The sequence below is a fragment of the Drosophila gunungcola genome (genome assembly GCF_025200985.1).
Source record: "Drosophila gunungcola strain Sukarami chromosome 2R unlocalized genomic scaffold, Dgunungcola_SK_2 000015F, whole genome shotgun sequence".
NCBI classification, from domain to species: Eukaryota; Metazoa; Arthropoda; class Insecta; order Diptera; family Drosophilidae; genus Drosophila; species Drosophila gunungcola.
The window spans coordinates 1,183,753-1,207,634 of NW_026453172.1; the positions used below are offsets into that span (position 1 = coordinate 1,183,753).

At 38.2% G+C, this 23,882-nt stretch overlaps 1 protein-coding gene across 12 annotated transcripts in view; it reads right to left on the bottom strand.

The window, feature by feature from the left end:
- LOC128256335 (nipped-B protein) overlaps positions 1–23,046 on the bottom strand; it is a 215,936-nt gene extending 192,890 nt beyond the window's left edge. Inside the window, exons 1-7 of one of the 12 annotated variants that reach the window (XM_052986636.1) lie at positions 22,338–22,453; positions 19,333–19,504; positions 19,161–19,279; positions 18,946–19,108; positions 18,394–18,883; positions 18,081–18,321; positions 17,846–18,010 (exon numbers count right to left, since the gene is read on the bottom strand). In XM_052986636.1, coding sequence (XP_052842596.1) covers positions 17,846–18,010; positions 18,081–18,321; positions 18,394–18,883; positions 18,946–19,108; positions 19,161–19,279; positions 19,333–19,504; positions 22,338–22,404 — 1,417 coding nt within the window. In that variant the 5' untranslated portion in view covers positions 22,405–22,453. Of the gene's footprint in view, positions 1–17,845; positions 18,011–18,080; positions 18,884–18,945; positions 19,109–19,160; positions 19,280–19,332; positions 19,505–22,337; positions 22,474–22,815 lie in introns of those variants that run through there. The other 11 variants (XM_052986627.1, XM_052986634.1, XM_052986632.1 and 8 more) reach the window with 11 other exon arrangements.
- Positions 23,047–23,882: the final 836 nt, after the last annotated feature.

Genomic DNA, 23,882 nt, shown 5'->3' on the forward strand with positions numbered 1-23,882 from the left:
CATTTATCGATTATTAAATATATATATACACATTTCACACCTAAAGCTAATATTTTCTTATGATATTGACTAGATGTTTACAAGTTAATCAAAGTTACATATCAAACTTCGCCAGCACCCTTTTTGGCGATTCGGTGTTTAATAGGCACATTATGGCGGAAGCAACTAATCCAAAAGCCACACAGGTTGTCAGAATGATTTTTATGTTGACGGTTTGTTGACTGGCGCTGGATGCGTTGAGGACCTGCAAAGTCTTCGAGACGAAGTTTCTGAGGTCTTGCAAGAGGCAGGTTTTCAAACTGCCCAGAGTTATCTATATCTGATAGCGCTGTAATGCCACTTATGGCAGACTCAGACGTAACTATGACCCTTGGCGTGGTTTGGTTACCGGTTAAAGATTACTTTCAATTTCGGATGGATGAATCTTTCCTGGATCTTCGCGCGATAAAGCGAAATATTTTGTCTGTGACTGCTCGACTTTTCGACCCACTTGGCCTCTTGTGTCCTTTGGTCACAAAGGCAAAGATGTTGTTGCAGGAACTGTGGCTTCGAAAATTAGATTGGGACGAGTAACTACCGATGCAGTTGCTTACATCGTGGGAGACGTTTCAAGCGACGCTTCTGCAGTTGCCAAAAATTAAGGTATCGCGATTCGTCAACAAAGATCCACAAGTCCCGATTCAAATACATGGTTTCGCTGACGCTTCCATGCGAGCTTATGGAGCGTGCATCTACGTTCGTACTTAAACTGCTGAAGGTTTGAAAGTGTCTTTATTGACCGCCAAATCGAAAGTAGCTTCCCTCGAAACGAAAACTTTGCCCCGCCTTGAGTTGTGAGCAGCTCACCTTTTAGCAGATCGCTTTAATCGTGTCAGGTCATTGCTAAATTGTTCTATTGAGAATGTTTTCCTGTGGACAGACTCCCTCGTCGTTCTCGGTTTTTGTTTCGAGCCGGGTTGCAGAAATTCAAAAGTGGTCAGAGAAAGAAATTTGGAGACACGATCCCACGAAAGTCAATTCAGCAGACATAGTGTCCCGAGGATGTGACGTAGAGGAGCTTACAACGTCCATCTGTTTCGGTGGGCCTTCGTTCTTGCTCGACTCGGAAAATAATTGACCTGAAATTAGACATTTCGAGCAAATGTAGTGTCGATGGAGCTACGCAAATCGGCACTAGCTCTAGTAGTCAGCACAGAGCCAAATTATTTGCTTCAGAAAATAGAGTCCTTTTCGTCGCACCTGAAGCTTCTGAGGGTTTTATTCAAAGGTGCAGAAAGGTGGACTGGATTTCGCTTTTGAGAAAATATTTGAAATTAAACAATTTCACGAATTCGGGGACGACATAAGTAAAATTCGGAAAAATAAACCGGTTGCAACGAATATTCAAAGGCTAAACCCTTTTCTTCAGGAAAATAAATTAGATTGGTGTCATACCTGCACGTTACGAATTGTCACGCTGGCCCACAAGCTCTCGTAAGTCTTCTGCGGTATAAAATTTTGCTAGTTAATGCAAAAGAAGTCTGCCGACGAACAGTTCGGTCGTGCATGCGCTGCTTTCCCTGCAAGCCGCAACTCTTGACGCAAATTATGAGGAACGTGCCAGCAGATAGACTTCGAGCTCTCCGCCCGTTCAATATTTGTGGCGTTGATTTTTGTGGTCCCTTCAGCACAACGTATCCGTGGTAAGCCACCGTACAAGTCGTTCGTGGCCTTGTTCGTCTGTTTTGCGTCCAAAGCGGACCACTTAGAATTAGTGTCTGACCTAACCACTGATTCGATCTTGTTGGCAGTTCAAAGGTTCGTGAGTCGTCGTGGGATTCCGGAGAAGGTGTGGTGCGACAACGCCACCAACTTCGTCGGCGCAGATAAGAGAGTTCCGAGCCCGTCTGGAGAAGCAGGGGGCGGTATCGAAACATTAGCTTCAAAAAAAAGGATGCGAGTTTGCGTTCATACCGCACAGAGCACCGCACTTCGGCGGACTATGGCAGGCAGGTGTGAAGTCTGCAAAGCACCTGTTCCTTCAGACGGTAGGGCAAAACCTCTTGACCGCGGAGGAGCTCGTGCTCAACTCCAGGCCCCTCGGAGCTCTTAGCAGCGACCCGAACAACGGCGATGCCCTGACCCCCGGTCATCTGCTCATCGGTGGCCCTCTTCTGGCCCCACCATCAGCGGCGCTCCCGGACCAGATCAGCCTGACCTGCTTGCGTCGATGGCGAGGTGCCTCCCTCAAGCACAGGTTTTGGCAGCGATGGTTCCGGGAGTACATCTCCAGTCTCCAGCAGCGATCCAAGTGGCAGCAGGGGGAGCCCAATATCGTCGTGGGAGCGCTCGTCGTCGTCGCCGAAGACATCCTTCCGCTCCAGCAGTGGAGGATATGCCGAGTGAAAGCGGCCTATCGCCGGCGCCGATAGCAAGGTTCGCGTGGCGGACGTCAGGACGCAGGAGAAGGAGTATCGGCGAGCAGTCCACCGACTCTTTTGCCCGTTCTGGGCTGAAGGACGTCGTCCCTTCAGAGAGGGCGGTGTTTGCGCACTTGGCGCTTTTATTTAAATTGAAATCGCTAGTTGTAGGGCGAGAGCGGGAGCCAATAAAGCTTTCGTCCGTTCGCTCTTGCGAATTCGCCCCGCCTCACGCCACCTTAGCAAATGTAAGGTTCTAAGAGAAATTATTGGAACATTAAATTTAGTGATCATTTGAACTCCATCGAAACCACTCCCTTTCGTCGTCGCATTTTCGCTAAGTTTACACAAGTTATTATCGCAAATAAATCAGCCGAATACAAACTAGTATTAAATTTTCACCGTTAATAGACATAAAAAAAAGGAAATTACTCTTAAAAAAAAGGGTGGCAACGGAGTTGCAACATAGTTTTTTTTTAATAATTATAATAACCATCTAATTGACAATTTTTTTTTAGAAACGAACTATATTTGGTGTTTTTGTTATGTGATTTGTATGGGGCCGGTGGGAAGGCGTGGTCGAGCTGGCAAACCATTTTTTACCAAATTCTACTTAAGTCTCCCAGACTTTGGTTTTTTTGGTTTATTTTTAGAGTTTATGGCAAAAATTTTGACTTTTGGACCATAGTGCAGTGGGGCAACTCCACAACCTGCCTTTACCAAAAATCCATGAGATGGAAAAATTTAAATGTAATTTAATTTTTTTCAATACTTTATACCAGCGCTACAAGAATATGTTTATTGTTAAGGCACTGGCCATTATAATATGGAAAATTTAATTTAAACCCTATAAACTATCTTATTTGAAAGAATTTTATAATATTTTAATGTATATGTTTATTTTTTAAAATAATATATATTATTTTTAAATTTCTTTTACTTTATTTTTAAATAGAGTTGCGCTCCTAATTGTTTTAAGTTCGTGTGGTAGACTGTTCCATAATCGGATTGCATTGCATCCGACTGCGAGGGCATATATATTAGTTCGTTGAGATATAGCAGGAATGAGCTTGCTGCTTAGATACATTGGTTCGTGGCTGGCCACAAGTTTATAGAAGTAACTTATTAATTTATATTTAATCCATGAGTTTAAATTCAGGTAAAGAATTTTATTAGTCAGGTGTGATACATGGTCAAATCTATTTAAATTAAACACATGACGAACAATTGAGTTAAATGCTAATGTTATTTTGCTCATATCTCGCGAGTCGCAACGACCAAATATTTAGACACCGTAGAATAGTGTAAGAACGAGGATGGCTTTGGCGAGTAGCAGCTTTGTATCTACTGGCAGAAATAATGTTTGAATCGGAAAGTATACGTAGCACGCCATATGTTCTCCCGGTTGCTGTTCCTATGTGCTTGCTCTTAGACAATGTGTTACTGAATGTAATTCCCAAATTTACTGCCTGTTCTACGTATTCAATGGGTGTATTGTTTTTAAATAAATATTGTAGAGTTGAAGTAACAACGGGTCTTTTGCCGATGAAAATACATTTCGATTTTTTGGGTTTATCTCCAAGGAGCTGCTTTCTAGGAAACATTTAATCTGTACAGACATAAGGTTTTCAGTAACTCTATTGTCATGGTTGGCCTATGGTCCGCCGTTACAGTGGAGCATAAAAGGCCTTGATAATTGAGTAATAATATTAAATGCATTTTAATTGTTGAAAAGTAACTTAGTGCTCGTACAAAATTTCGTTTGTTTTTATTTAAGTACTCTTTGTTTTATTATTTTTTTTTTCGCGGTCATCTTAGCTTTAAAAATAATTATTTTTAAAAAACCAAATTCAGCCCCTCTTTTATATATATATTTTTTTATTTTCCTTGCTCAAAAGACGAATTTAATTGTATACATTTTTAATTATTAATAATTGCACGCAATGAAACGCAACTGCAACAGCGCCAATAGGAACCCATTGTAGCTGGAAGGACCAAGAACTTGCCTGTAAAAACAGCAGCAAAGGACTTTTATGTGCCTAGGAGGAGTCATCTGAAGCGCAACAAAAAGGGCGAAAAATCTTTTGAGCAATACATTTGGCATATGAGTTCGGAAAAAAACTAAATATCCGAGGCTCAGTGCGCAAGCCAGACAAGCTAGTTGTTTGGCCCGGGCAACGAGCCTCAACACTGTTTGCTCATTTGAGTTCTGATTCTCTTATTATTAATATTTAAAGTTATTTGAAGTCGATTACATGAAGTTTACTTGAAGTTAGTTTAGGGCGAAGGCTGGAGCACAATAAAGTTTTTTTTCGCTCTTTGCGAATTCGCCCAGTCTTTGCCAACCCTCGATAAGCTAGGCTTTTAGTACTTATAAGTAACAAGACAAGCAACTCAAATGCAGAGAAACTGCCAAATTGCGCACCGGATACGGTGGCTCACACGCGCAAGGTCAAATTAACTTACAGCGCATTCCGGAAATAATGCTGTCCGCCCAACTCCAACACGCCTGCGGCGAGTGATCGTTGTCCGGCAGATGCAAGGTGCTGGCACTGCACTTGATCGACTGCCCGAGAGAGGTCTGGAGTTGCCGCAGAGATAAGGTTTAATTCAGTGTGATTTACACTGCTAACGCTTGCGCCCAAATAATTGTAATTAATAGCCTTCACCCGAAAGAGTTAAGGATAATACATTTTATAAAGTGTATCCCAAACAGAACTCGTAAATTGGCACCCAACTAAGTAAAAGGAACCCAATAAATAAAAATTAAAATAAATCGTCAAATAAAAAAATTAATAAGCGAAAAATTTTAATTCTTTTGCTCGTACTGCAATCATTAAGCGATCGCGAATTAAAAAAATCACACCCAAAAGATGGAAAAACCGTGCAAGCGCCGGAGTTTAAAATAAAAAAAAAGCTAACAAAATCATTCTGCAATTGTGAAAAATTTTAAAATCACCCACTAAGTGAAAATGATAGTGCAACAGCAGGCGGAAATGGTATTGTTAAATAAAAAAACATTAAAAAAGACTGTGAAACCCAGCAGCTTACCCCTCCACCTCCATCCAAGCCACCGACCAAACCCCTATCCACACGAGGGTACGACAACCGTCAGCAGAAGCCGCTGTCGCCTTCCAAACCCCTCACAGCAACCGCCAGCAGCTGTCGCCGAACAAACCCCTCGCACCGCACGATGGTACGACAGCGACAGAATTCGTAAACTCAGAGGTTAAACAACTTCTAGAGCACGGCAACATAATGGCATCTAGATCGCCCTATTATAATCCAACCTGGGTCGTAGATAAAAAATCAACCGACCAAAATGGGTGTGGGGAAGTCCCAAATTTTCACAACGCTTGATCTGAAATCAGGCTTCCGCCAGATAGAACTAGCGGAGGACTTCACAGAAAGAAATCATAATTACAGAACATAATAGAGCACATCGCGCTGCCTCAAGAAAATGTGAGTCCTAAGAGGTTATTTTTTTCCTAAAATGCTCAGGTTATCAACAGAGATAACCCCAAATTGCAGAATCCGCTCTATGGCTAAATATAATCGCCACCCCACTAAACAGACGGTCGGACAAACATTAATACCCTCTTATGTAGGGGAAATACTTAACATCGATATATTTTCGACGGACGGAAACCTGTTTCTCAAATGCATCAAATTTTTTTCAAAATTCGCCATAGTGCAATAAATTAGGTATCGTAGATGTAAAAGCCCCAATACTAAATATAGTCAATTTTTTCCGAAAACAAAAACTATTTACTGTGACAACGAGAGGTCACAAAATTCTGCTTAATAATTTTAACTGATTGCATCTCAAACACACCTCCTTACAGAGCACTTCCAATGGTCAAGTAGAAATAACTAGATGCCGGAAACTCGAAAATAAATTAAATGACACTACAAAAACGATTTTACTAGCAACTTATAAAATCAACAGAACGATACACACATTAACGGACAAGAAACCAATATAAATAATACATTCGACAACCACAGAAGTTGAGAAAAAATTCAGGAAAATATCCAAGATGCACAGGAAAGGTCCCTTGAACAGGACTCATAAATTTTATCAGATCGGGGACAAGGTCTTCCTAAAAGCAAACAAACGCTTGGGAAATAAACTGTCCCCATTATGCTGAGAAAAAACAGTCGAAGCAGACCTGGGGACCACGGTTTTCATTAAAGGGAGGATGGTCCATGAGAACAATTTACCATATCGATCCAAATTAAGTTGATCACTTTAAACTCTTCTTTTAGGTTTACGAAATATTTCTTACTGCTTACGCTAACGGCTGTAACGACAAACGCGACGGTTAAACTCAACAACTACACGAACGCGGACTATATCCCGATAGTAGACGGTGACATTGTAATCTGGGACAATTACGGTTACGGTTACTTCCAACACTCTACAAACTTCACATCCTACGAGGACTATGCGGATCAGACAGAAACAACGACGGAAACGCTTAGGGACGATTTCAGACATACTCGCAAATTGGTCGCTACCCTGAAAACCCATCCCAGGGGTGCCAGAAGCATTAACCTAATCGGAAAAGCACTCAAGGTTATTGCTGGAACTCCCGACATTGATGACTGTGAAAAAAAAATTCAATCAGGCACAATTAATAAACGCAGAGACGAAGAAACACCTTTTAGAAATCATCCTTGCAAAAAACAGAATTGTGATCACAGACTTAGAAAATATTTTGATGGGCTTAACCCTTGCCGAACTTAATATTGTGAGCCGAGCCATCTTAGATAACAGCGACATAAGCGAATTTATAAACAGACAGCCCACTAACATAAGTTTAGTATAAATTTTAAAAATTTCCTCATTAAATTTCCTAATTCTAGGCTAGTATGTAAAAAGATTACAGTCTACCCAGCTCAACACCACAACAAAATTCTGAGCTTCGAAAATGGAGACCTGTCGAAGAGCATTGCCCACAAAAGCTAAAAGAGAGCAGCACCCCCACCCCTTAAAATAGTGCTTTGAAGGTAGAGCAGCGGCAGAGGATAAATTACTTCAATAACTTCTAAAATAATAGATCGATGTTGAACATTTTATTGTCTACCGATAGATTAGACCGCAAAACACGCTCATAACCTAACGACATGTCTCAGAGTGACATGGCAGACTTTCACGATTTGTGGGCGTTAGAAAGGGTTTTGAAATAAACTTGCTGGAATTGGAATCTGCATGTTAAATCCCAAAATCTAGTTTTATAGTTTCCAAGTTCACGACGTTCATACTGACGGACACAGATAGATTGACTTGGCTATTGGTCCTTATCAAGAATATACCCTTTTACTCTACGTGTAACAGGTATATTTATATGAAATCTAAAGTAAAAACATTTCAACTAAATTTAAAAATCAAACAAAAAATAGAATTAAGTAAATCGATAGATGCAGTGGGTAAATACAAATTTAAGCTTTCACTAGGTATTGAAATGTGTGGCGTTTCAAACCGAAGTTCTGCCTAAACATTTTTTTTGCGGGAAGTGTTACTTCATTACTTCAACATAACGAAAAGTACCGGGGAAAGGCATCGTATATTGGGGTCTGTTTACGGTAAATAGCTATGTCTGAGTAAACTTGTAGAATGTGGTTTCCGCGGTTTAAAAATTTAAACTTTTACTTGGAAAACAAAGAATGTCCCGGACAGCTGAAAAAGGTTGAAGACGAAGATTTGATGACTGCTCAATGAACACCCGTGCCAAACACTTCTGTGCCGTATATCGATGGACAATATTTTTCATAAATGATCTGTCCTTTGCAGGAAAAGCTAAGACAAAACATAAGCATTTCTTAAGATCAGTAGCGGCAGTTAGTTGTTTTACTTATCTTCAAAAGGGAACTGCCCTCAGGAAATATTAACAGTCAAGGGAAAGTTTTTTATGTTAAGGGAAAATACTGTCAATGTTTCACTTCCGAGAGAAAACTAGAACAACGGGTTTAAGTATATTAAATTCGAACGACCTTGTCATATTGATACCATAGGAAAGACTGGAACATTAATTTGTCCGGCGGTTAGCCGTATCATCGCGTTGAGTCGTGGATTCAATTTTCGCTTACATTTTTTAATGTTTTTTTTATTAGCATAGCGTTTTAAATTAACACCATTTTAATTTTTGGTTTACCATTTTGTAGTATTCTCTGGATAATCATTTTTAGGTTTGTCAAAAAGGGTTTGTAAACTTCGGTTTAAAGAAGTTAGCATTCATTCTTGCTTGTTTACATACCTGATTCAAAATAAGGAGATTTACTATCATCTAATATTTGAATTATTTGATCCATATTGCGCAAATTTATTGAATTTGTTTTTCCGCTCTCCAAAGCGTTTTTTTCTTACCCAAGCCGGTCCAAAAAAGTGACCCCAGATTTTCTCTTAAATCCTAGCTTACATTTATGTGACCATCTATCAGTTCATATCATTTATCGATTATTAAATATATATATACACATTTCACACCTAAAGCTAATATTTTCTTATGATATTGACTAGATGTTTACAAGTTAATCATAGTTACATATCAAACTTCGCCAGCACCCTTTTTGGCGATTCGGTGTTTAATAGCCGCATTATGGCGGAAGCAACTAATCCAAAAGCCACACAGGTTGATTTTTATGTTGACGATTTGTTGACTGGCGCTGGATGCGTTGAGGACCTGCAAAGTCTTCGAGACGAAGTTTCTCAGGTCATGCAAGAGGCAGGTTTTCAAACTGCCCAGAGTTATCTATATCTGATAGCGCTGTAATGTCACTTATGGCAGACTCAGTCGTAACTAAGACCCTTAGCGTGGTTTGGTTACCGGTTAAAGATTACTTTGAATTTCGGATGGATGAATCTTTCCTGGATCTTCGCGCGACAAAGCGAAATATTTTGTCTGTGACTGCTCGACTTTTCGACCCACTTGGCCTCTTGTGTCCTTTGGTCACAAAGGCAAAGATGTTGTTGCAGGAACTGTGGCTTCGAAAATTAGATTGGGACGAGTCACTACCGATGCAGTTGCTTACATCGTGGGAGACGTTTCAAGCGACGCTTCTGCAGTTGCCAAAAATTAAGGTATCGCGATTCGTCAACAAAGATCCACAAGATCCCGATTCAAATACATGGTTTCGCTGACGCTTCCATGCGAGCTTATGGAGCGTGCATCTACGTTCGTACTTAAACTGCTGAAGGTTTGAAAGTGTCTTTATTTACCGCCAAATCGAAAGTAGCTTCCCTCGAAACGAAAACTTTGCCCCGCCTTGAGTTGTGAGCAGCTCACCTTTTAGCAGATCGCTTTAATCGTGTCAGGTCATTGCTAAATTGTTCTATTGAGAGTGTTTTCCTGTGGACAGACTGCGAGATCACTTTACACTGGATCAAAATCCATCCCTCGTCGTTCTCGGTTTTTGTTTCGAGCCGGGTTGCAGAAATTCAAAAGTGGTCGGAGAAAGAAATTTGGAGACACGATCCCACGAAAGTCAATTCAGCAGACATAGTGTCCCGAGGATGCGACGTAGAGGAGCTTACAACGTCCATCTGGTTCGGTGGGCCTTCGTTCTTGCTCGACTCGGAAAATAATTGACCTGAAATTAGACATTTCGAGCAGATGTAGTGTCGATGGAGCTACGCAAATCGGCACTAGCTCTAGTAGTCAGCACAGAGCCAAATTATTTGCTTCAGAAAATAGAGTCCTTTTCGTCGCACCTGAAGCTTCTGAGAGTTTTATTCAAAGGTGCAGAAAGGTGTCGAAGCCCTTTGAAAAAAGTATTTCGCCAAGAGGACTGGATTTCGCTTTTGAGAAAATATTTGAAATTAAACAATTTCACGAATTCGGGGACGACATAAGTAAAATTCGGAAAAATAAACCGGTTGCAACGAATATTCAAAGGCTAGACCCTTTTCTTCAGGAAAATAAATTAGATTGGTGTCATACCTGCACGTTACGAATTGTCACGCTGGCCCACAAGCTCTCGTAAGTCTTCTGCGCGAGAAAATTTTGCTAGTTAATGCAAAAGAAGTCTGCCGACGAACAGTTCGGTCGTGCATGCGCTGCTTTCCCTGCAAGCCGCAACTCTTGACGCAAATTATGAGGAACGTGCCAGCAGATAGACTTCGAGCTCTCCGCCCGTTCAATATTTGTGGCGTTGATTTTTGTGGTCCCTTCAGCACAACGTATCGTATCCGTGGTAAGCCACCGTACAAGTCGTTCGTGGCCTTGTTCGTCTGTTTTGCGTCCAAAGCGGACCACTTAGAATTAGTGTCTGACCTAACCACTGATTCGATCTTGTTGGCATTTCAAAGGTTCGTGAGTCGTCGTGGGATTCCGGAGAAGGTGTGGTGCGACAACGCCACCAACTTCGTCGGTGCAGATAAGAGAGTTCCGAGCCCGCCTGGAGAAGCAGGGGGCGGTATCGAAACATTAGCTTCAAAAAAAAGGATGCGAGTTTGCGTTCATACCGCACAGAGCACCGCACTTCGGCGGACTATGGCAGGCAGGTGTGAAGTCTGCAAAGCACCTGTTCCAAAACCTCTTGACCGCGGAGGAGCTCGTGCTCAACTCCAGGCCCCTCGGAGCTCTTAGCAGCGACCCGAACAACGGCGATGCCCTGACCCCCGGTCATCTGCTCATCGGTGGCCCTCTTCTGGCCCCACCATCAGCGGCGCTCCCGGACCAGATCAGCCTGACCTGCTTGCGTCGATGGCGAGGTGCCTCGTCCCTCAAGCACAGGTATTGGCAGCGATGGTTCCGGGAGTACATCTCCAGTCTCCAGCAGCGATCCAAGTGGCAGCAGGGGGAGCCCAATATCGTCGTGGGAGCGCTCGTCGTCGTCGCCGAAGACATACTTCCGCTCCAGCAGTGGAGGATATGCCGAGTGAAAGCGGCCTATCGCCGGCGCCGATAGCAAGGTTCGCGTGGCGGACGTCAGGACGCAGGAGAAGGAGTATCGGCGAGCAGTCCACCAACTCTTTTGCCCGTTTTGGGCTGAAGGACGTCGTCCCTTCAGAGAGGGCGGTGTTTGCGCACTTGGCGCTTTTATTTAAATTGAAATCGCTAGTTGTAGGGCGAGAGCGGGAGCCAATAAAGCTTTCGTCCGTTCGCTCTTGCGAATTCGCCCCGCCACCTTAGCAAATGTAAGGTTCTAAGAGAAATTATTGGAACATTAAATTTAGTGATCATTTGAACTCCATCGAAACCACTCCCTTTCGTCGTCGCATTTTCGCTAAGTTTACACAAGTTATTATCGCAAATAAATCAGCCGAATACAAACTAGTATTAAATTTTCACCGTTAATAGACATTAAAAAAAGGAAATTACTCTTAAAAAAAAGGGTGGCAACGGAGTTGCAACATAGTTTTTTTTTAATAATTATAATAACCATCTAATTGACAAATTTTTTTAAGAAACGAACTATATTTGGTGTTTTTGTTATGTGATTTGTATGGGGCCGGTGGGAAGGCGTGGTCGAGCTGGCAAACCATTTTTTACCAAATTCTACTTAAGTCTCCCAAATATTTGTGCAAAGTTTCAGAATTTTTGGTTTATTTTTAGAGTTTATGGCAAAAATGTTGACTTTTGGACCATAGTGCAGTGGGGCAACTCCACAACCTGCCTTTACCAAAAATCCATGAGTTGGAAAAATTTAAATGTAATTTAATTTTTTTCAATATTTATACCAGCGCTACAAGAATATGTTTATTGTTAAGGCACTGGCCATTATAATATGGAAAATTTAATATAAACCCTATAAACTATCTTATTTGAAAGAATTTTATAATATTTTAATGTATATGTTTATTTTTTAAAATAATATATATTATTTTTAAATTTCTTTTACTTTATTTTTAAATAGAGTTGCGCTCCTAATTGTTTTAAGTTCGTGTGGTAGACTGTTCCATAATCGGATTGCATTGCATCCGACTGCGAGGGCATATATATTAGTTCGTTGAGATATAGCAGGAATGAGCTTGCTGCTTAGATACATTGGTTCGTGGCTGGCCACAAGTTTATAGAAGTAATTTATTAATTTATATTTAATCCATGAGTTTAAATTCAGGTAAAGAATTTTATTAGTCAGGTGTGATACATGGTCAAATCTATTTAAATTAAACACATGACGAACAATTGAGTTAAATGCTAATGTTATTTTGCTCATATCTCGCGAGTCGCAACGACCAAATATTTAGACACCGTAGAATAGTGTAAGAACGAGGATGGCTTTGGCGAGTAGCAGCTTTGTATCTTTGAATCGGAAAGTATACGTAGCACGCCATATGTTCTCCCGGTTGCTGTTCCTATGTGCTTGCTCTTAGACAATGTGTTACTGAATTTAATTCCCAAATTTACTGCCTGTTCTACGTATTCAATGGGTGTATTGTTTTTAAATAAATATTGTAGAGTTGAAGTAACAACGGGTCTTTTGCCGATGAAAATACATTTCGATTTTTTGGGTTTATCTCCAAGGAGCTGCTTTCTAGGAAACATTTAATCTGTACAGACATAAGGTTTTCAGTAACTCTATTGTCATGGTTGGCCTATGGTCCGCCGTTACAGTGGAGCATAAAAGGCCTTGATAATTGAGTAATAATATTAAATGCATTTTAATTGTTGAAAAGTAACTTAGTGCTCGCACAAAATTTCGTTTGTTTGTTATTTAAGTACTCTTTGTTTTATTATTTTTTTTTTCGCGGTCATCTTAGCTTTAAAAATAATTATTTTTAAAAAACCAAATTTACCCCCTCTTTTATATATATATTTTTTATTTTCCTTGCTCAAAAGACGAATTTAATTGTATACATTTTTAATTATTAATAATTGCACGCAATGAAACGCAACTGCAACAGCGCCAATAGGAACCCATTGTAGCTGGAAGGACCAAGAACTTGCCTGTAAAAACAGCAGCAAAGGACTTTTATGTGCCTAGGAGGAGTCATCTGAAGCGCAACAAAAAGGGCGAAAAATCTTTTGAGCAATACATTTGGCATATGAGTTCGGAAAAAAACTAAATATCCGAGGCTCAGTGCGCAAGCCAGACAAGCTAGTTGTTTGGCCCGGGCAACGAGCCTCAACACTGTTTGCTCATTTGAGTTCTGATTCTCTTATTATTAATATTTAAAGTTATTTGAAGTCGATTACATGAAGTTTACTTGAAGTTAGTTTAGGGCGAAGGCTGGAGCACAATAAAGTTTTTTTTCGCTCTTTGCGAATTCGCCCAGTCTTTGCCAACCCTCGATAAGCTAGGCTTTTAGTACTTTTATATAAGTTAACAAGACAAGCAACTCAAATGCAGAGAAACTGCCAAATTGCGCACCGGATACGGTGGCTCACACGCGCAAGGTCAAATTAACTTACAGCGCATTCCGGAAATAATGCTGTCCGCCCAACTCCAACACGCCTGCGACGAGTGATCGTTGTCCGGCAGATGCAAGGTGCTGGCACTGCACTTGATCGACTGCCCGAGAGAGGTCTGGAGTTGCCGCAGAGATAAGGTTTAATTCAGTGTGATTTACACTGCTAACGCTTGCGCCCAAATAATTGTAATTAATAGCCTTCACCCGAAAGAGTTAAGGATAATACATTTTATAAAGTGTATCCCAAACAGAACTCGTAAATTGGCACCCAACTAAGTAAAAGGAACCCAATAAATAAAAATTAAAATAAATCGTCAAATAAAAAAATTAATAAGCGAAAAATTTTAATTCTTTTGCTCGTACTGCAATCATTAAGCGATCGCGAATTAAAAAAATCACACCCAAAAAATGGAAAAAACCGTGCAAGCGCCGGAGTTTAAAATAAAAAAAAGCTAACAAAATCATTCTGCAATTGTGAAAAATTTTAAAATCACCCACTAAGTGAAAATGATAGTGCAACAGCAGGCGGAAATGGTATTGTTAAATAAAAAAACATTAAAAAAGACTGTGAAACCCAGCAGCTTACCCCTCCACCTCCATCCAAGCCACCGACCAAACCCCCACACGAGGGTACGACAACCGTCAGCAGAAGCCGCTGTCGCCTTCCAAACCCCTCACAGCAACCGCCAGCAGCTGTCGCCGAACAAACCCCTCGCACCGCACGATGGTACGACAGCGACAGAATTCGTAAACTCAGAGGTTAAACAACTTCTAGAGCACGGCAACATAATGGCATCTAGATCGCCCTATTATAATCCAACCTGGGTCGTAGATAAAAAATCAACCGACCAAAATGGGTGTGGGGAAGTCCCAAATTTTCACAACGCTTGATCTGAAATCAGGCTTCCGCCAGATAGAACTAGCGGAGGACTTCACAGAAAGAAATCATAATTACAGAACATAATAGAGCACATCGCGCTCCTCAAGAAAATGTGAGTCCTAAGAGGTTATTTTTTTCCTAAAATGCTCAGGTTATCAACAGAGATAACCCCAAATTGCAGAATCCGCTCTATGGCTAAATATAATCGCCACCCCACTAAACAGACGGTCGGACAAACATTAATACCCTCTTATGTAGGGGAAATACTTAACATCGATATATTTTCGACGGACGGAAACCTGTTTCTCAAATGCATCAAATTTTTTTCAAAATTCGCCATAGTGCAATAAATTATTCGTAGATGTAAAAGCCCCAATACTAAATATAGTCAATTTTTTCCGAAAACAAAAACTATTTACTGTGACAACGAGAGGTCACAAAATTCTGCTTAATAATTTTAACGAATGCATCTCAAACACACCTCCTTACAGAGCACTTCCAATGGTCAAGTAGAAATAACTAGATGCCGGAAACTCGAAAATAAATTAAATGACACTACAAAAACGATTTTACTAGCAACTTATAAAATCAACAGAACGATACACACATTAACGGACAAGAAACCAATATAAATAATACATTCGACAACCACAGAAGTTGAGAAAAAATTCAGGAAAATATCCAAGATGCACAGGAAAGGTCCCTTGAACAGGACTCATAAATTTTATCAGATCGGGGACAAGGTCTTCCTAAAAGCAAACAAACGCTTGGGAAATAAACTGTCCCCATTATGCTGAGAAAAAACAGTCGAAGCAGACCTGGGGACCACGGTTTTCATTAAAGGGAGGATGGTCCATGAGAACAATTTACCATATCGATCCAAATTAAGTTGATCACTTTAAACTCTTCTTTTAGGTTTACGAAATATTTCTTACTGCTTACGCTAACGGCTGTAACGACAAACGCGACGGTTAAACTCAACAACTACACGAACGCGGACTATATCCCGATAGTAGACGGTGACATTGTAATCTGGGACAATTACGGTTACGGTTACTTCCAACACTCTACAAACTTCACATCCTACGAGGACTATGCGGATCAGACAGAAACAACGACGGAAACGCTTAGGGACGATTTCAGACATACTCGCAAATTGGTCGCTACCCTGAAAACCCATCCCAGGGGTGCCAGAAGCATTAACCTAATCGGAAAAGCACTCAAGGTTATTGCTGGAACTCCCGACATTGATGACTGTGAAAAAAAAATTCAATCAGGCACAATTAATAAACGCAGAGACGAAGAAACACCTTTTAGAAATCATCCTTGCAAAAAACAGAATTGTGATCACAGACTTAGAAAATATTTTGATGGGCTTAACCCTTGCCGAACTTAATATTGTGAGCCGAGCCATCTTAGATAACAGCGACATAAGCGAATTTATAAACAGACAGCCCACTAACATAAGTTTAGTATAAATTTTAAAAATTTCCTCATTAAATTTCCTAATTCTAGGCTAGTATGTAAAAAGATTACAGTCTACCCAGCTCAACACCACAACAAAATTCTGAGCTTCGAAAATGGAGACCTGTCGAAGAGCATTGCCCACAAAAGCTAAAAGAGAGCAGCACCCCCACCCCTTAAAATAGTGCTTTGAAGGTAGAGCAGCGGCAGAGGATAAATTACTTCAATAACTTCTAAAATAATAGATCGATGTTGAACATTTTATTGTCTACCGATAGATAAGACCGCAAAACACGCTCATAACCTAACGACATGTCTCAGAGTGACATGGCAGACTTTCACGATTTGTGGGCGTTAGAAAGTGTTTTGAAATAAACTTGCTGGAATTGGAATCTGCATGTCAAATCCCAAAATCTAGTTTTATAGTTTCCAAGTTCACGACGTTCATACTGACGGACACAGATAGATTGACTCGGCTATTGGTCCTTATCAAGAATATACCCTTTTACTCTACGTGTAACAGGTATAATTATATGAAATCTAAAATAAAAACATTTCAACTAAATTTAAAAATCAAACAAAAAAATAGAATTAAGTAAATCTATAGATGCAGTGAAATACAAATTTAAGCTTTCACTAGGTATTGAAATGTATGGCGTTTCAAACCGAAGTTCTGCCTAAACATTTTTTTTGCGGGAAGTGTTACTTCATTACTTCAACATAACGAAAAGTACCGCGGAAAGGCATCGTATATTGGGGACTGTTTACGGTAAATAGCTATGTCTGAGTAAACTTGTAGAATGTGGTTTCCGCGGTTTAAAAATTGAAACTTTTACTTGGAAAACAAAGAATGTCCCGGACAGCTGAAAAAGGTTGAAGACGAAGATTTGATGACTGCTCAATGAACACCCGTGCCAAACACTTCTGTGCCGTATATCGATGGACAATATTTTTCATAAATGATCTGTCCTTTGCAGGAAAAGCTAAGACAAAACATAAGCATTTCTTAAGATCAGTAGCGGCAGTTAGTTGTTTTACTTATCTTCAAAAGGGAACTGCCCTCAGGAAATATTAACAGTCAAGGGAAAGTTTTTTATGTTAAGGGAAAATACTGTCAATGTTTCACTTCCGAGAGAAAACTAGAACAACGAATGTCCCGGACAGCTGAAAAAGGTTGAAGACGAAGATTTGATGACTGCTCAATGAACACCCGTGCCAAACACTTCTGTGCCGTATATCGATGGACAATATTTTTCATAAATGATCTGTCCTTTGCAGGAAAAGCTAAGACAAAACATAAGCATTTCTTTAGATCAGTAGCGGCAGTTAGTTGTTTTACTTATCTTCAAAAGGGAACTGCCCTCAGGAAATATTAACAGTCAAGGGAAAGTTTTTTATGTTAAGGGAAAATACTGTCAATGTTTCACTTCCGAGAGAAAACTAGAAAAACGGGTTTAAGTATATTAAATTCGAACGACCTTGTCATATTGATACCATAGGAAAGACTGGAACATTAATTTGTCCGGCGGTTAGCCGTATCATCGCGTTGAGTCGTGGATTCAATTTTCGCTTACATTTTTTAATTTTTTTTTTTTATTAGCATAGCGTTTTAAATTAACACCATTTTAATTTTTGGTTTACCATTTTGTAGTATTCTCTGGATAATCATTTTTAGGTTTGTCAAAAAGGGTTTGTAAACTTCGGTTTAAAGAAGTTAGCATTCATTCTTGCTTGTTTACATACCTGATTCAAAATTAGGAGATTCACTATCATCTAATATTTCAATTATTTGATCCATATTGCGCAAAAATTGTTGATAGGTTTGCGAACGAGTTACTTCATCCTTTAAACATTTTGTATTCGATAAGGGAAATATTCTTTCGACCCGACGCATTTTAGGTTGAGAAACTATGTATTATTAATTTAAAAAAATAATACATTTTAGCATAAAAATATTCTTTTAATTAATTATACTTACATATTTGATCGGGTGGAATGTCACCAATTGATATCGCCAATTTTCGTTTCGCTGAAATTCGTTTCTCATCGGCTTTTATAGTTGAAAACGTGTCGATTGGTATGTTCACTGTATTAGAAGTTGTTCTACCAGCTTCACTCACTGTTACAGATTCAGCACATATAGGCAGCGCATTAAAGTTTTCATGTTGTATTTGAGACGATTCTTGAAGTAACCCCATAGTTCTAGCCAGTTCTGGTGACTTTTGTACAAACTTTTTAATACTTTGTTGCATAAGACGGCTATCCTCAACATAAAGACGATTTATACATACCCGAACCTGAGACTTGCCACTTGATGAAGTAGATGACGATGTAGTTGTTGATGCAATATGGTTTTGTTGATGTTCAAGGGTACATTTATTGATTGCAAAGGAGTCTATACCTTCTTGCAATTGTTGCGCGTTTGAATAAGAAACGTTATTTTTTTGCTTTGGTGATTTTTTTGTAATATAATGTTTTGAAGGTTTCTGTAATTGGGTTATTGCAGTTATATTTACTGATTCTGAAATATTTTGAATGGATTGGTGAACGTCAGTTGGTGTTTGGTTTAAAACGTGTTTTGAGCCGTAACTGAATTCTTTTGGGCTTCTGACGTACTGTTTTTCAATTATTGAATTATTTCTTGACGTATTTGTTTCTGATATTGTAATCATATTTTGATCAAAGTTCTTAGTGATGTCTTTGTTATTTTTGCTTTTTTCGATTGGCGTATCCTTAATATTTCCTTGTAAAAATTCTTCTGACTTTTCTTCAGAAGCCATACTAGAAGTTGAAACGATATTTTAATTTTAGTATTGTCAGCAATAGTAGAGTATAACTCCTACCTGGTAAACTGATCACTGCGTGACGGCGAGTGTTGATTCTGCAATAGATCTTCTCTTAAAGTTGATAAGTTAGTTGATGTACAAACTTTCGGTATTAAGTAGGAATCAAACTGAATTTTATTTTCATCGAATCGAGCCTTTGCAGTATGTTGGTCGGGGCAGACTGTGGGTGGGCTTTATGTAATACAAGCACTGACTTTTGAGTTTAAACTTACTTATCTTAAATGAAGTGTTAAAAACCCCTGGACGAAAATTATAAATTCCCTGGAGTAGCTCAGGATAAGTACTAGTGGTAGCTCCTGGTTCTTCAATAGTATATATTGATTTTACCTCTCTGTAAAATACATTAAATTAGTTTTAATTTTTAGTTGACTTAACTCTACTTACATATGGTCAGAGTTCGTTCTTTCAATTGCATTTACTAATTGACGCACTAGATTTTCATCACGGACAGAAAGTAAATGGTTCGATTCATTGGCCACTAATGCATGGAACAGTAGAGACTTATTTAAAGATGCTGCACTATGAAGCGAATCCGACACAGGCAACTCGCTCAGCACTTGAATTAAGAATGAATAAAACGGTGATTGTAGATACACTTGCTCGAATAACTATGCGTATACCATGACAAAATCAAAATTGCTATATTTGACATTGATTTACTTTGGAACTATTCGACATTATAAAAAAAATGTTTTCTTTTAGTGAATTAGACAGTAGTTTTTGAAACTCACATTATACGCTTGCAGAGGGTATTATAATTTCAGTCAGAAGTTTCAACGTAGAGTCGATCTAGCCATGTCCGTCTCCCGTCCGTTTCTACGCAAACTAGTCTCTCAGTTTTAAAGCTATCTGATACTTTCCCAAAAACAACTTTCCATTGCAGGTAGTATAAAATTCGGAACGAGCCGAATCGGACGACTGTAGCATATAGCTCCCATAGGAACAATCGTAAAAATATATAACAAAAATTATAATTTTGCTCTTTTTAATTTTTTTTTTTTAATTCTTTTGACATATAGTAATTGTTAAATATTTCAGATTTACGGTTTAAATTTTATCAAAATCGGACGACAATATCAAATACCTCCCATTAAAACAAAAAAAAAAATTTTTTTTGACTTATTAATAAATTGACAGTTTAGAATTACGCATTTTATTCTATTAAAATCGGAATCTATCGAATAATTGAGCTGTAAATCATCATAGCTTCAATGCTTTTGAACATATACGCAAGTATATCATAATTTTAATTTTTCAAGAATATTTAATTTTTGAAATAGCTGCAAGAATATATGAGCTTAGACTTGCCGAAGTTTGCCTTCTTTCTTGTTTTTAAATAATGTTAGGCCAAACATTTTTATAAATTGGACTTCGTTTTGTTTCCAACAGGATAATGATCCAAATCTGTTAAAGTATGTACCAAAACAGCTGAAAACGACACCTCAATCACCGGACTTTAATCCAATCGAAAACTTTGAGTGACCTACTTAAGCGCTGGATAAAAATAAAACACACTATTACTTTAAGAACAATACCGCTTGCCACTTGAATAGGACAGCCTGTATGCTTTCTTTAGGGTATTTTGTAGATACACTATTCTTTTTGTGCAAGCCGTTATAAAGTTGTTTGCACTTCATGTGAGCATTCCATTGAATTTTTGCTTTATTACATGTATTTTATTTGATCGGTATCGTTGGTACGTGCACACAATTTTTGGCATTAAAATTAAATAAATTAAAATTTCTGAGTCGGAGAAAAAAAAATCCGAGCTTAGAAAAATTGCAAAAAAACAAAACAGGAGCCGTTACGTCATAGCAATGGAGCTCGATTTCGTTGAATTATTTGGGAAAATTGTTTCCATCCCTTCCAGACCGAATGTGTGAATTTTTGGAGATAAAGGTGGCTCAGCACACTGTTAAAAAACTTTTTTTTTGTTATTGATTTCTTATTTAATTAATATTGTTATTTGGAAGGATTGAAATATTCTTAAATGGATTTTAGTCAAAGTGGTACAAAACGAAAAATTATCGTCAAATTACTACATTAAAATAAACTTTATAAGAACACATAAAATTTATAGATGGCTTGGTTTTGCAGCAATTAACTACATATAGAAACCCGAATTTAGAGCTGTTCTATGCAAGTTGCGAGCATTGTATGCTTAAAGGGGTTATATAAAGCTCGAAGGCCGAAAAAAATCGAATTTTAAAGCAGTTTTTCTGAGAAAACGTTTAATTGTATTGATATAACATTTTGTTCACATATTCTGTTATCTTTCAACTGTATTTTAAGACTAGTATTAGTAAAAATATTTAGTTTGAAAGGAGCTGATCTCCGGGAGTTTCTCTCTGAACTGGGTCCCCAAAATAAAAAAAAAACCAAACAGATTTCGTTAAAGTAATGTTAAATCTAGTAACAAATATAAGATTAATAAGATTAATAAAAATTGTTCACAAAATTGTTGAATTGCTGAAAAGCCTACTAAAATAAAAAAGGCAACACTGGACCAAACATGAAAGTTATCACAAAATGTTTGTCTGATTGGTGAAAATCCACTGATTTGCTGAAAATTCTTGCTGAATTTTATAATTTTATATTTTATATAAACTTTTATTTTTTTTTTAAATACATATTACATAAAGATTTAAAAATAAAGCTAGGCTATTACGCCGTCATTTCCATCAGTCTCTTAGAAAAAGGTCTCTGCCCTTTAAGAGCAAAACTTTTTGCAGGATCATCAGAAGTCAAAAACAAAAAATACGTGTGTTAGTTAAACCATTAACTAGGTACTGGACGAAGGAAAAAAATTAAAATTGTATTTCTGACAGACATTTTTACAAAAAATTCTTATTTTGTTGAACATTTTTTTAAATTGAGAAACAAAAATTTTCGCTCAAGGCGAAATGACAATAAAAGTAGGGAGCGAGCGCAAAACTTTTCAATTTTAAAGTATGTGTCAGAGATGTTATAGAATTTAATAAGAAAAAAAAAATAAATTTATTGAAACCGTGAAACTCTTAAGTAATTTTGCAAGAATGGGCCAATATAAAGTCAGAAAAAACCATAAAACTTGTGCATTATGCGAAGCTCTTAAGTAAGGTTCTTTGGAGGAACAGCTATCCATCTGTCTACTAAAGTCATGTTGGAAGGACAATAATGCTTGTGTACGCAGATTTTTTTGCTGGGACATTATTTTTATACTCTTAGTAAAAAATTAAATATTTGGCCTTACATTTTTTAAAAGTGTGATCTTGAAAGATAATTGTCTAAATAACTAGAGGGAACCATAATTGTATTATGCCAAATAGCTACAAAAAATACATCAAGTACAAAATATATTGTCACTTGGAAACGTATTTAAATCAACTTGTAACCCAATAATGACTTACAATCAGAAGTGCTGGTTAAGCCGGATAATGTTGTAACAGGTACGGTCGGGAAGTCACGGTCCCCCATCTTTAATGACAATCTGACTCGAATAGGTTTGTATTTTTTCGGGATGATTCTATTAAAGTTCTAGTAATACTGTTTATTGGTTACAATGTATACATATGTTACATATATGTACATATGGGTGTATAAGAAAGCACTTGTATATATATGTATTATTTAAAAATTATCCAGCAAAGGACCGTCAAAAGAAAATATGGTAGCGTAATTAAATTACTTTAATTTGCCACAATCAGATTGAAAGCTATCAATCACAATAAATTTGTGGTCATTTTTGATGTTATTGACAAACAATGTAAATTTTTAGGGTTTTTTATTATATTTTTACATTTAAGAATCATTTTGGGTTATGACTATAACTACAAATGTAGGAATTTATACAGCCCGTTAAGTTAATAAACAATAACAAACTAATACTTGGGAAGGTCAAAAGTTAACATATTTAACAAGGCCTTAACATATATTGACCGTTTAAGATGTACAAACATGTACAGTATAAGATAAGTTGATTACACTTAGCACATTTATTTTCAAAATATGGAGAACCACAAGTTTATTTTTGTTTAGATCTACTAATTTAATTTCACAAATAGCAAGCCGATAAATATCAACCACTTGATAGTTGGAAGACATGCAGCTCTAAAAAACTAATACCCAAATCATAGCACACTCAAACGGAACAGTTGGAAATATTTTTTATGTAATAGCCTGATTCCATTGCCGCATTAGTGGACTTTTTAAATGTGCCTGATTCCATTGGCGCATTAGCATTTAGCTAATGCTACTCCGACATTTGAGTGGCACGAGCAGCTGATCTGGGTTTGTTTACTTTTGCATTTTGGCAAATCCAAAAGAAATTAATTAAAATTAATGAACATGAGTGAGTTTACTAAACTCTGTAATGCTCAGCAGGATAACTATAATGCGACCAAGGCATTTGCCAACTTGGACGACAAGGAAGAGAAGCTGATTGCGTTGTTATGACGGGTGGTTTGCAATGGAGACCACCACAGTTTCCAAAAAGGGCTAGGATCCCCGTATATTTTATGCCAGAGATCCAGCAGTAATGCATTGTGATACTGCGAGCAGAATTTGCAGCGTGCGCTTTAGTGTTCTGTCATTTTTATACAAAATAGATTTTATATTCAAAAGACATCAAAAATTGCGCCAACCTTGCATATAGAAAACAGCTGTTGTAGTGGTGGCACGAAAAAAATATCGTTCAACATCGGTATTTTCCGGTATTTTTTGTATAAATGTTCGGGGCGAATGGTTTTTAATCGCATTTAAAAATCGCATTTATTTTAAATGCGGCATTTAGCCTTATGGGATTCCCTGTGTAAATAAATGCGCATTAGGCTAAATGCGTTTTAATGCGCCAATGGAATCAGGCTATAAGAGATGTAATGGCGTCTTTCCTCACAGTCCACCCGAGGTTGCACCGACAAAAAACTCGGCCAACTATTGCATAAATCAAAGCGTAA